The following is a 14283-nucleotide window of genomic DNA, read 5'->3' on the forward strand; positions in this document are numbered from 1 at the left end:
TTTCTGTTCCTTTCCTCTTCCTTTTTTTTCCCCACCTCCATACCAAGAACAGGAAATTGCTTTAGTTTTCTATTCATTCATCAAAAGCAAAAGTCAATCTCTTGTTTTTTTTTTCCACTTTTCCATTTGTTTCTTTTTTTAAGCATCTGATGAATGAGCTTTGTTACCTTGGAATGGAAAAATGTGTGTTCTCTGCTAAATTTACACTCACTGCTGAAAAATGTAATTATGGAGCGTCAGAGTCTGTGTTAATGCTTTTCTCTCTCCGTTCTGTCTAAATGTGTGTGTGTGTGTTTGTGTGTGTGTTTTATTCCCTGTTCTGTGCTAAACGCCTAGGTGTATCGCGTGTGTGAGCAGACCGTGGGCGTGTCAGTGGAATACCGCCGATCACACGTGCTCCGATGTGAACGACGCCGAAACCGGGCCCAATATTATCAAACACAGACAGGTGCAAAAACTATCAAACCTCATACTCACTGATTTATCGGCACAGAGCGACTGTTATCTCTCAGAGATTCATCGCTGTGTATCGACTGATCGGATGATGTCGCAGGGCCAAGATCTAGTTCTAAATGTTAGAGATGCACATGCATAATGAAATGGAAAGAGATTAGCATTATGGACTTCTGGCTTGCTGCAGAACCTCAAGGAATTATGCATGAATTATTTGGATATTTAATACTGAGTATACAGGTAGAAACAGACTGGAACTCAGAATGCATTATAGATGATGTTTTGAAATACTTTGTTTTGCTTGTTTTATTGGGAGACTGGGAAATTTGCAGAATTAACAGGTCCAGTGGAAATGGACTTATTATTTTGTGTCTGTGAGTCTGATCTAAAATGAGTCAGGACTCTATTGTTCTTTCAGTTTGAGACGTGTGTTTGTCCTTCTGTTGATAACCTTACATTGAATTACTTGAATTTTAGTGTTGAAGATAAATTTGAGCAGCTTTTTAGATGAACAAACACTTAGAGCTTCTCAGACAGCAAAAATGGGTTTGATATCAACATTAACTCTGAAGATACAAACATTTGTGTAGAAAAAAAGAACCAGTTTTTGATTAGTTCTTTTCTATGATTTAGATCTTTTCTACGAATATATCACTCCTAGTATTCTAGAAAAAAAACCAAAACAGGAATACTCTACAATGAACTCTACAAAGTCTTGAGTGTCTACTTTCATATAAGCTTCATATTAACACCACTGTGTGTGTGTGTGTTTGTGTTTGTGTGTGTTTGTGTGTGCGTGTGTCCATGTGTGTGCGTGCATGTGTGTGTGTGCGTGTGTGTGTGTGCGTGCGTGTGTGTGTGTGCATGTGTGTGTGTGCGTGTGTGCTTGCGTGCGTGTGTGTGTGCGTGCGTGTGTGTGTGCATGCGTGTGTGTGTGTGCGTGTTTGTGTGTGCGTGCATGTGTGTGCGTGTGTGTGCGTGTGTGTGTGTGTGTGCATGTGTGTGCGTGTGTGCGTGCGTGCGTGCGTGCGTGTGTGTGTGCGTGCGTGTGTGTATGCGTGCATGTGTGTGCGTGTGTGTGCGTGTGTGTGTGTGTGTGCGTGCGTGTGTGTGTGTGCATGTGTGTGTGTATGTGCGTGTGTTTCAAATGTCTTTTAGACCAAGAAATGTCCACGGTTTGAAAACCCAGATCCCATCCTCATACCAGTGGGATATAAAACTCGTATCAGTTTTGAGGGAGTGAATCTTGAGCCCTATAAGGTGAGCTGTGACTTCTAGTTATTCTTGATTGTGACCAGTTCGCCAAATATGTGATTTCCTTCTTTACAATAAACACCTACACACCTGCACAAATACACTATTATCTAATCAGCCGATCATGTGGAAGTAGCACAATGCACGCAATCATGCAGATACAGGTCCAGAGCTTCAGCTTTATAATGTTCACATCAAACTTATCAGAATGATGGGAAAAAGTGACCTCAGTGAAACTGAGTATGGTCTGAATCCTGGAGCCAGATGTTTCAGAAGGATTTTCATGCTCGGAAGTCTGTAGAGGTTACACACAATGTTCTGCCGGAAACGCCTTGTCAATGTCGAGGTCAGAGGAGAACCTCCAGCCTTGTTCTTGCTGTCTTGAAGGCTAAATCAGTCTCTCAGGATTTAGCAATTTTGCGCTCTCAGGAATTAACATGAAATCAGGTCCTCGATGGTTTTCAAAATGGCCGCAGATTTTCTTCAGGTTTGAGCAGGAACGTGTCGTGTGACGTCACAACGCGCATTCAGACAAATTCCTATTCAGTTCACGTGTGGGGGGGCACGGTGGCTTAGTGGTTAGCACATTCGCCTCACACCTCCAGGGTTGGGGGTTCGATTCCCGCCTCCGCCTTGTGTGTGGAGTTTTCATGTTCTCCCCGTGCCTCGGGGGTTTCCTCCGGGTACTCCGGTTTCCTCCCCGGTCCAAAGACATGCATGGTAGGTTGATTGGCATCTCTGGAAAATTGTCCGTAGTGTGTGATTGCGTGAGTGAATAAGAGTGTGTGTGTGTGTGTGCCCTGTGATGGGTTGGCACTCCGTCCAGGGTGAATCCTGCCTTGATGCCCGATGACGCCTGAGATAGGCACAGGCTCCCCGTGACCCGAGGTAGTTCGGATAAGCGGTAGAAAATGAGTGAGTGAGTAAATGTAAAAGTAGAAAATGAGTGAGTTCACGTGTGTGGAACATGAGTACAGCTCCCACAGAAAATCGTTACACATGTCTTCACTGAAGGAGTTTAAAGGAACAAATCTGTGCTTTCAGTTTCACCAATTCAGGTAGTTTTCTGATAAAAAAAATCTCCAAAAAAACTCATCGCAGATTCCATCGCAGTGTTTAGCCTGACTACAGATTAGCAAATTTTCTGTTGTAGCATTGCTAATTCTTTAACTTGCAGATGTTATAATAAACATTGTCCCCTTTATTAGGAACCTGTACACCTGCTCATTAATGCTGAAAACTGGAAAAAGACCCGTGATGTTTTTATTCTAATCTTTAGCTGGTTGATCAAGGTGAGACGGTGACCGTGATGGGCTCAGATTATTGTTCTTGGCTTACAGGAGAGGAATCTGATGTGATTCTCCAGTTGTTGTTCACACAAATCAAGGTTTGATGTGATGTGTGTGTGTGTGCTGAGATGCTTTTCTGCTCACCTCTGATAATGAGTGATTATTTGAGGTACCAAAGGCAGTTCCAGGCCGCTCTAACCAGTCTGGCCATTTTCTTTAGATATCTCATATCAACATGGTGTTTCCACCCACAGAACTGTCGCTCACTCTGGGATTTTTTTTTTTTTTTTTTTTTTGCACTATTCTGTTTCAACTCTAAAGGCTGCTGTGTGAAAAGCTCAAACCTTCCCATCTGGCACCAACATCCATACCAGGTAAAAGTCACAGAGATCAGATTTCTTTCCCCTCATTCTGGTGTTTGATGTGAACTTGAACTGAAGCTCTTGACCTGTATCTGTATGATTTTATACATCTCACTGCTGCCTCATGATTCCCGCATGCTTTTTTTTTCTTAGTAGGATGTGTTTAATGAAGCTGAAAGACATAGCTGGATTTTTTTCCCTTGAACGCACACACACACAAACACACACACACACACACACACACAAACTAACAGCGTTTAAAATCTAATCTCTGTCCAATTATACATATCATCAACATCAACATTAGCTGTAAAAAGCTGTAAAGCTTTTCTGCTCCGGTTGGTTTATTATTATTATTATTATTATTATTATTATTATTATTATTTATTTATTTATTTATTTATTTATTTATTTATTTATTTATTCCATTTATTTATTTATTTTTTGTTCAGAAATCCCGTCTTTTTTTTCTTCATCATTTTGACTGTTTTGCGCTGAAAAGTTTTGGTAGTTTACATGAATAAATATAAATTCAAATTCAAATTTATTCGTATAGCACTTTTAACAATGGACATTGTCTCAAGGCAGCTTTACAGAACATAATCATAATACAAAAAAATCCCCAATGAGAAAGCCTGAGGTGACTGAGGTGACTGTGGCAAGGACAAACCCTTAGATGGAAGAGGAAGAAACCTTGAGAGGAACCAGTCTCAAAAGGGAACCTCATCCTCATTTGGGTGACAACTGATTATAAGTATACAGTCCAGCAATTGTGTACTGATGAGGAGGTTGTTGTCCTCAAAGACCACATGTAGTTGGCATCTCCTCTTAGAATGTCTGAAAACTTAATGAAGCAGAGTCAAACTGGAGCTGGTACATCATGTCTCAGGATCCCCACAGGGTCGGCCTCGTCGTCTAAAATCTTCATGACATGGAACACAATTGGACCTGGTACAACTTCTGGATGCCTCAGGATGGGTAGAAAGAGAGAAGCAGTGGAGAGGAATTAGCGTAGCTACTGTACTAGAGCACAAGCTTATGGGAAGTATTATGTGTACACCTGACTAAAGAGATACGTCTTTAATCTACATTTAAACTGAGAAAGTGTGTCTGAGCCCCGAACACTATCAGGAAGGCTATTCCAAAGTTTGGGAGCTAAATACGAAAACGTTCTAAATAGCCTTTGAAATATAGTTAACTATTGCTAGCGCTAATCTAATATTTCTTTTATGTTTGATATTTTAGAAAAGTTCAGTCTGACACGTTTTAATAGATTTCATTGCACATCCACAATGTGAAGTACCGTAAGTGAGGCATCAGTGCACGTTTCAAGTGAAGACATTAAAGCTCCTGCTCAGCTGTCAGTCATTCCGGATTTACACGTCAACTGGGTCAACTGACATTTTTATTTGGGGGAAAAGAAGACTGTTTAGAATATTTTTGTGTTCCGCTGTTTAAAATGCGTAGCTGCTACTGAAAATGTGTAAAGGTTGGCAGGTCAAAAACAGTCTGAAATGTCTTAAATATTTCCTTTAGAGTCATTTCCATTTCTCCTGTAACAGTGCACAGCTCACCAAACACACACACACACCTCTGTCTGAGAGGTAGTTTCATTGTTAACCAATATAAAGTCTCCTGACCAATCTCCTTTATCCTCTGATGAAGCATTGCTATCTTTATAGAAGCGCTATCTTCCACAGTGATTCTGCTTCCATCTACAGGACTCTGAGTAGTTTAATAAAGATGAAAATCATATAATTTGTGTTACGGCCTTCCCAGTCCTTAGATATTTACATTACAGCATTTAGCAGACACCCTTTTCCAGAGCAACCTACATTTTATATGCAACTGGGTGTTAAGGACCTTGCTCAAGGGCCCAGCATTGGCATATTGGTGGACCTGGGATTCAAACTCACAACCTTCTGATTGGTAGTCCACCACCTTAACCAATAGGCAACTATATCCCACAGCCTACTGGACGATGGACCTCGTTCTCGTCTCAGTGGTCAGTACACTGGTGTAGTACGCAACCGTAATCGACTTTTCAATAAAATTCAGTACTGAACATGGGCACACCCGAACAATTCCATATTTTTTCCTGTGGTACACAGAGTTAAGTTATTTATCAGCTTGGTATTCTCTCCGTGGTAAGAAAGCTGTGTAAAATGTCGCCATGTAATACTTTAACACACACTTATACATTCCACATGCAACTACTCCACATACAATATGGCTTCAGTCATTGGTGTGAACTGTTGACGTTGCAGGGCAGAGAGTTCACCATTGGGACAGACCTGATGAAACAGTTTGAAGATGATGTGAAAACCGAAGAAGGACCATTTTTCTCTTTCAGTGGATATGTGGTGAGTAACACTGATCTCGCATACTGATCCCTCTCTTTCTCTTTCTCTCGCTCGCTCTCTCTCACACACACACACACATACTTGTAATTACATTATTAAAAACCTCTCCCCCACACACCCATTATCAGTGTATGCCACTATATATGTATTCAATACGCTTGAAGTAAACCTTTTTGATTGATTGTTCTGGTCATTAGTATTCTAGCTGCCTGTCACTTAGGTTCTCTACTCCAGGGATATCATTATTCTGTCAGAGTGCCTCTGCTCAGTTTGACCCGCTGGAGCGCTGAATACATTATGGTTCTCTTAACTCAAACTGAAGGCTGAATTATTATTATTATTATTATTATTATTATTATTATTATTATTATTATTATTATTGGCAGAAGATTTCCTGCTTCAAATCTTTTCCATCAACCAAAAGCAGAGTGCTTGCATTTTCTTTCTTTCTTTCTTTCTTTCTTTCTTTCTTTCTTTCTTTCTTTCTTTCTTTTCTAAATTAACTCATGAAATAGTCTGTCATTCTATAATAACACACTGAATGATTGCACACATTGATTTCAATTTTCAAACAGTAGGAGAAAGTACCTTCCAACAATGAGCGTATAATGAATTCCTTTAAATCACAGAGTTTTCTTTTAAAAACATACCTTAAAACGATTAAAGCGCTTTTGAAATAAATGAAGCGACCGATGTTATGTGTCGCCGGACAAAACCTGAGAACCCCGGGGAACCTGTGATGATTGATGGCATCATGAATTCTGTTAAGTATCAGGAGATTTCAGGCCCAAGCCTGGTTACTTCTGCTAGGAAGTTAGAAGAGTAAGAATTTGGTATTTAAATCCTGCTGAAAGCTGTGAAGAGGGAAGTCAATGAAAATAATACAATAAAGGCTGGAGAATATGGAGAAGTTTTTTATAAGAAGAGCCTTTACAATGTCTGAAATGATGTGATGTTACAGGAAAAGAAGGTGACGTCTCTCAATGAGAGACAATGTTCATGCTGTCTGGGTGGGATGGACATAACTCTCTCCCTCTCCTGTCAATCAAAATCAGGACAGGTTTTACTTACTATATGTTTTTATAGCACTTTCTACCAAGTGTATTGGAACCATTCGACTGTAGCGAGAAAGCCAATACAGTGTTTTTTATGAGAACTGAGCCAAAGGACAGAGCTGCAGAACATTCATGTGTTGTCTGGAGGAGTACAAAGAAAACATTTGTATCTCACCCTTCTCCAAGCTCGATACATGAGAGAGTTCAATCCATATTTTTTTCATAGTTTTTCAATGACCTCAGCCAACGTTTTGTTTTATTTAAGCTGCTTTTTGGTTTCGTTTTTGGAAAGTGAGAAAACAAAACACAACATAAGAAGTTTCGGCCTCACCGTTTTCGATTCAGTAACCAGATTCATACCAGATTTAACAGATTATGTTTCATGGTGATTTCCCCATTATTATATACTTGATTTGCAGACTGAAGTCATTTGCAAAGGTTCCTTTAAAGACAAACCTGTGTCTGGTTTAGTGCGACAGGGTTATTCTACCTTGCTCTCAATCCTAGCTGAAGTGAAGTGAAAAAAATGTTGAACTGATCTGGAGTCAGTAGTGAAGGACACACCTCTATGTAGTCAGAGCATGACTTTTGGATCACTGCACCCCCTGTTGGTTAAAGCAGAGCTTATTCCACAACGCCTGTCATCAAACGACTCTGTGGCTTTTAAAGTCTCTGAGTATAGCAGAGAAGCGGCATGTAGCAGCGCACCATGAGAACAGGCCTGAAGCATCGATTCCCTTCAGGTCTGTTTGACTCACTGCCAGATGTGATCCCAAAGCAGAGTGCCTACAGATATCAAAAAGAAATCAGACTGTTCAAGTATATATACTTGAAGTGAATAATGTTGATTATCTCATAACAATGCCACTTGTCAGAGGATGAGATATCTAACACAGCACATGAGGTCAGTGCTTGAATTTCTAAGGATCTGAGTGACTTCGACAAGAGCCAGATTGTGATGTCTAGACGTCTGAGTCCGAGCGTCTCTGAAGCAGCAGGTGTTGTGGAGTGTCCCTGGGATGCACTTCATAGTACCTAACAAAAGAGCTCCAAGAAAGTACAAGCAGTGAACCTGTGACCTTCGATGTATGTGTCTGTTGGGGGCGAAGGCTAGCGTGTCTGATTCGATTCTGATTCCACAGACGAGCTGCTGTAAAATTTCTGAAATGATACTGTAAATGATGACTATGAGAGAAAAGTGTCAGAAAAGACAGATGCATCACAGCTTTGTATGTAGAAGATCTGTTTTGGTGGCGTACAGCAGAATCGACATAATATTACACACACATACACACACACACACACGCACATCAACTATAACATTAAAACCACACTGCTTGATATATACATGGATTGAAATTCATTCTGCTTTGTGTTGTTTTCTGTAGTTCTCATATGATAAGGCTCAGGAGACCAGCATCCTGTTCCATATTAAAGACAAGGACACAGAGAAGAAGATTGACAGCACACTGAATGGTATATTTCTTTTTGTTGGTGTATAATTGGTCATATTGTTATAGAAAGTGGTGTGGTATGATAATGAGTAAGTGTTGTCGTTTTTTTCTACAGTAACGCTGTATAACTGCTCGCTGGACCGTGAGGACTGTAGTTTGTGTAAGAACACAGACTTTAAGTACAATTGTGTGTGGTGTGCTCGCTCACGTTCCTGTGTGTTTCATAAACTGTGTCCCAGCGATGAGGAGCAGGAATGCCCGGACCCTGTGATCTCAGAAGTGAGTTCCTCTCAGACACTGTGTACAAAAACCAAAAATATATCGTCGCTGTCAGGGCGGAATCCTCGTATCTCCAAAACCGTTATTTTTCAGGAATTTAAAAAACGCCGTACCTTATATGCAGTGCACAGGGTTTAGTCCGCGTTGCAGTGGATTGTCTTGCGCTAAATTCCTGTCCTCAGACGAGCACCAGAACTAGCGGGGGTCAAGATTTTTTTTCTTTGAGCCCAGTGTTTTGAAGACATTTACCTCAGAAGACGTGTTGATTCGTTGCGGCTCTTCTTGAGGAGAAATATGCCGCGAAGCTCTCCCGCGGATTGAAGAAGAGGTGGACAGTTGAAGTGTCCAATGGAGTTATGAGATTTGCGCTCAAGCTATTTTCAAGACTTTAGATTGGTTAATAACTTGTAAAAATAACAGACCCACGTGGGGACTGACCAATAGCATGGATATGTGAAAAAATATGAAATTGACCAAATTTGGACATACGAGGTTTCCGCCCGACAGCGACGATATTATTAAATATGTGATTATAAAACAATTTTTTTATTAACTCAAGTTTTAAAGCCTTTTTTTTATTTTTATGTTGTGTTGGTCAAAAAACGATGGCTTTTTAGTTTTTTTTTTAAATCGCACATATCTAAATGATGGATATGTGGTTTACAACTGAAACTTTACGACTTTAATGTGTTTCAGTACTTCAGAAGTAGCCTTCGTTGTCTTGTAGAAGCACAAGGCTCGAGTATAGGATTTAGAGTCATTGGAACGTGTTCTGAATTGTACTAATGCTCCACTCGGTCCTCATTTCCTTCTAGATTATCCCACGCTATGGTCCACTGAAAGGAGGCATCACAGTCACAATAAAGGGTTCAAACTTGGGCATCCACAAAGATGATATCAAGAGCATCTCTGTAGCAGGAGTTCCCTGCGACCACCAGGAGGAGAAGTACTCAGTTTCCACCAGGTGATGTTTCAGATACAGTGATGACATTTCAGTATAAAACATCAACCTCCTTTATTAAGGATCTGTAGTATGGATACAGGTCTTAGGGGAAATTGAAAGCTGGACAGATACAGTGCATCATGCAACTCCTAAAGTTTCACAAAGTGAACTTTTTCACCTCTCTGTGTTTCTTTAACTGTATTCATTATTCAAGTCTTAGGCTGAGCGGAAAGAAAAGTAGCAGCTGAAAAAGACTGAAAGCTAAAGCAGTAATTCTGGCCCAAACCACCCTCTATCCATGAGCTGGGATGTGCAGGTGATCCCACACTGAGCTTTTAAGCTCACTTACACTGCTTATGTCCGAGGGAGGTCCGGCTTTGTGTTCGCTTGGCTGCTAACAAGCTTCTCAAGTCCTGAGGTTTGTGAGAGAGAGAGGGAGAGAGAGGGAAAGCTGCAGGCATTATTCAGCAGGGTTTGGCATCAGCATGGTGCCTACACATTCCACAGCACTTTGAGCCCGAGGCTTCAGTAGATCTCTCCAGGTGGAATCTACTCTACTGACTTGTATAGTGAGAGTTGGAGTTATTGTTCAGTGCTGGACTGCTGCATCAAGACACACTGGCTGTGGAGCATTTTTAGACATACTGCAGAGAAAATACCTATAGATCAAGACAAGAAAATAATTCCAAATTCTGTTTCCTGTTTGCAGCGTTGTGTGTGAAATCGGTCAAGTGGTCCACCGAGGCCCACATGAAGGACTCGTGAAGGTGGAAGTCAAGGGGGAGAGAAGAAGCAAATCCTCAGTCTTCTTTACTTACCGGGTGGGTCACAAGTCTTACCAGTACTCAATGTATTCATGTGTGATGTAGTCAATCAGGTAATATTATGGAAGAAGGAATACATACAGCTAAGTACGGTGACCCATACTCAGAATTTGTTCTCTGCATTTAACCCATCCAAAGTGTACACACACACACCGTGAACACACACCCGGAGCAGTGGGCAGCCATTTATGCTGCGGCGCCCGGGGAGCAGTTGGGGGGATCGGGTGCCTTGCTCAAGGGCACCTCAGTCTTGGTATTGCCGGCCCGAGACTCAAACCCACAACCTTAGGGTTAGGAGTCAAACTCTCTTACCTTTAGGCCACGACTTCCCCACAGGTTGAACGCAAAAGACGTAGAAGCAGCATGTCGTCTCTGTCGGGCGGAATCCTCGTATCTCCAAAACCGTTATTTTTCAGGAAATAAAAAAAATGCCGTACCTTATCTGCAGTGCACAGGGTTTAGTCCGCGTTGCAGTGGATTGTCTTGCACTAAATTCCTGTCCTCAGACGACCACCAGAACTAGCGGGGGTCAAGATTTTTTTTTCTTTGAGCCCAGTGTTTTGAAGACATTTACCTCAGAAGACGTGTTGATTCGTTGCGACTCTTCTTGAGGAGAAATATGCCGCGAAGCTCTCCCGCGGAGTGAGGAAGAGGTGGACAGTTGAAGTGTCCAATGGAGTTATGAGATTTGAGCTCAAGCTATTTTCAAGACTTTAGATTGGTTAATAACTTGTAAAAATAACAGACCCATGTGGGGACTGACCAATAGCATCGATATGTGAAAAAATATGGACATACCAAATTTGGACATACAAGGTTTCCGCCCGACAGCGACGATGTGCTTAAGACAGTTGTATGTTTTCTATTTTTCTTTTTTCCATTTCTAGGTCCTTTTTTTCTAATGAGGTTAAAAAAAAATGCATTAGGCTACAGAAAAACCTTCAAAATGCAAAGTCATTAATTATTAAATACATTTATGAAGTCAAAATCATACCATCACTGACACTGACCAGTCTCCTTCAATCATGAGATCAGTTATGAAATGCTTTAATTAATTAATGACATTTTAATCGGACTGTGTCGAGAGCCACAGGATTGACGTATTTTTGTAGCTGGACCCAGAAAGGACTCAAAAAGCAATTCCTCAACAAAAAGTTTAAAAAAAAATTCCACTGGTTTTAAGAATAATGCAGAAAATAAACACTGTGAACAACAAACACTTAGGACTCCTTCACGTGACTCTTACACATGATTAATCTTAACAAATAAACACAACTTCAATACATTTTGAAGCCTTAATCAGCAGAAGTAAAACGATAAAGTTATAAATAAATAAAGTTATGAATAAACTACACCACAGTCACCATTGACTTCACCATTACCGGTCTTTATTCTGTTACTTCTTTGTTTCTGAGATGAGTTTGAACGAATGAAAAGTTTGAGATGGAGTAGTTTAGTAAGAGTGTGTTATTAGTAGGAACACACTGAGTTTCCTGTTCAGTGTGATGACATTTCATGTCCAAACTCCAAGACATGTAAAAGCTTAAACAAACGATGAGTGGGGTATCACTGATCTATTTTATGTTGTAGAATCATATGTGAAGATATCTTGAGCTTATGTGATCCACAGAACTTATTTCAGGCATTTAACCAAAAACCCAGCGAGTTCAGGACGGTGGAACTGGACGTGCTAAATGTGAGCTCATTTCCAGGTTTGCAGACTCCTAGCGGACTATTAAGTCCCTGAGAAGGTTGTTAAAATGGAAACAATAACATTTAAACAAGCGCATAAAATCATGGGATTTGATCCACAGCCAGAAGATCTGCCATAGCTGCTGTTATGGGAAAATGAATCATCAGAGATTCATTCAAACATTCTGATTCGCAATTCCGATTCGTGATTCTGATTTGGATTTTGATTCAAATTTGAGATTCTGTTTTTAGGTCCTGAGTCAAGATTCTGAATTAGATTTGAGATTCTGATTTGAGAGTCAAACAGCATCATGTTGTAACTGTGAACAACAGTTACATTGTTCTGACAGTGAGTGTTCATTTCATCCCATTTACCCCCTCCACCCCTTCCCACAAACAAAGTATCCTGTGAACCTATTCTAGGCTGTGGAATGATGGGTAACGTCCCCACGGTGCAATATTTCTCTGTCAGGTTAGCAGCACACGCTAATTTTTGTGTATTAGTACATTTTATTGCAACACTCTTATAGGTAGTTAACATTGCTCTATCCCTCCCACAGGGCTTTATACAGAGAACTGTGTTTGCTCAGCAAGCTGACAGCACTATGTGTGTGTGTGTGAGAGAGAGAGAGAGAGAGAGAGAGAGAGAGAGAGAGAGAGAGAGAGCCTTAGTGTCAATACAGCCTGGGGAAGATATGAGACCAGAGCTCGAGGGAGTTATGATACACTTATGAGTAGGTGGTAACAGAGTTAATGTCTTTCACTGGCAGGTTTTTTAAGCTACAGCTCACTCAATTAGCCCCCGACTGATCCCCAGTCACAGGATGCACAGGCTCTAAGACTACTTTTAGACAGCAGACTGTAATGTTCAATCGGCTTAGTTTTGGAAGTGTTCATTTTTCTTTGCCTAATCGCATTAACGTGTTGAGAGAAGCTACCTGCTTTTAAAAAGTCTATGCATACGGATGAATATAAAAGAGAAGTAGGAAATGAAGCGACATGTTGAAAAGTTACTGAACACAAACGTTCCAGCAGACAAAACAGCAGACAAAACCGTGGGAAGAAAATTAGATTAGATTCGGTTGCCCTTGAGAGAAAGAGACCCTTTTGCTTCCCTTGATTTCGCCCTTCTTTCATGTGTCCACTTAAGTGGCTGTGAGTTTAAAAAAAAAAAAAAAAAAAAAAAGATTGAATGGTGTAACATGTTGCAACACAGTGTAATTTTATTTCCTATCACTCTCATCATTTTTGTAGGACCCAAAGCCTGAGGTGGTACAGCCCCGCCGTGGTCCCAGAGCGGGAGGCACAATCATCACCATCACCGGCACTGACCTCGATACGGCTTCTAAAGAAGACATTGACATCTCTGTGGGTGGAGTGCCATGCCCAGTGTGAGTGCAGTGTTGCATCAGGGGTGATGTAGATGTGTAATTGGCTTTATTACGCACAGAGACACACGTGTATAAAATTGACTCAGTAGACATTAAGGAAAGTAATTAGTCATAACCTGTCTGAGTTTGGTGTATACGTGACCTTATTTGCCATTCTGTGCTCTCGCTCTCTGTGTTTCTGCTTAGACATTTAGCATTTTTCTTCCACATTCATTATGCCCCACTTATCTTAACCTTTCCCCTCAATTTTCTTCTCGGCTGCTTGCCTTTTTACTAAATTTCTTTGAGGTTTTTCTTGCCATTTTTGCTTAATTCAATCTCTCTCTCTGTCTCTCTCCCTCCCTCTCTCCCTCTCTCTCTCTCTCTGTCTGTCTGTCTCTATCACTGTTTGTCTCTCACAGTGAGGAGTTTGGGAAGCAGATTACTTGTAAGGTGGGACAGTACAGGAATGAGAAAGTCCCCTCTGATGCTCTGCCCGTCGCTGTGCGCTATGGGAAACACACCAGTATTCGGGTGCCTGCCTTCTTCCAGTTCTCCAGCAACCCGGACATTTCTGACCATCAGCCCAGAAGCAGCTTTGACTGGTGAGCTCGCAGTGATTCACCTGAGAAGGGGATGTTGTGCTTCAAAAAAACCACTTCATTGTTAAAACAGCTATAATCCCACCTTCTATGAACACTTACTTACTAACTAAACTAACCCCAGACTCGTCCCACACTCCAGTAAATAAATAAATAAATAAATAAATCTACATTTCCGGCAGCTTTTAATCATCTACTCTGTGCACTTTGCTCAAGCACTCAATTAAATATCTTTTATCTTTTAGCACTATTTGTATTGTCCTCTGCTTAATAGCTCACTTTGCTTGGATTTTCTCATTTGTAAGTTGCTTTTGAATAATAATGTTAATGTGAATATACACAA

General features: G+C 40.8%; 1 protein-coding gene across 3 annotated transcripts in view; it reads left to right on the forward strand.

The window, feature by feature from the left end:
• plxnb2b (plexin b2b) overlaps positions 1-14283 on the forward strand; it is a 136241-nt gene that overhangs the window by 95499 nt on the left and 26459 nt on the right. For all 3 annotated transcript variants that reach the window (XM_060886286.1, XM_060886285.1, XM_060886287.1), the window contains 9 exons: positions 337-448; positions 1612-1713; positions 5626-5721; positions 8165-8252; positions 8346-8509; positions 9325-9473; positions 10162-10273; positions 13223-13359; positions 13761-13943. In XM_060886286.1, coding sequence (XP_060742269.1) covers positions 337-448; positions 1612-1713; positions 5626-5721; positions 8165-8252; positions 8346-8509; positions 9325-9473; positions 10162-10273; positions 13223-13359; positions 13761-13943 — 1143 coding nt within the window. The remainder of the gene's footprint in view (positions 1-336; positions 449-1611; positions 1714-5625; positions 5722-8164; positions 8253-8345; positions 8510-9324; positions 9474-10161; positions 10274-13222; positions 13360-13760; positions 13944-14283) is intronic.

The sequence above is a fragment of the Tachysurus vachellii genome, chromosome 14, assembly GCF_030014155.1.
Source record: "Tachysurus vachellii isolate PV-2020 chromosome 14, HZAU_Pvac_v1, whole genome shotgun sequence".
In the NCBI taxonomy this organism is placed as follows: Eukaryota; Metazoa; Chordata; class Actinopteri; order Siluriformes; family Bagridae; genus Tachysurus; species Tachysurus vachellii.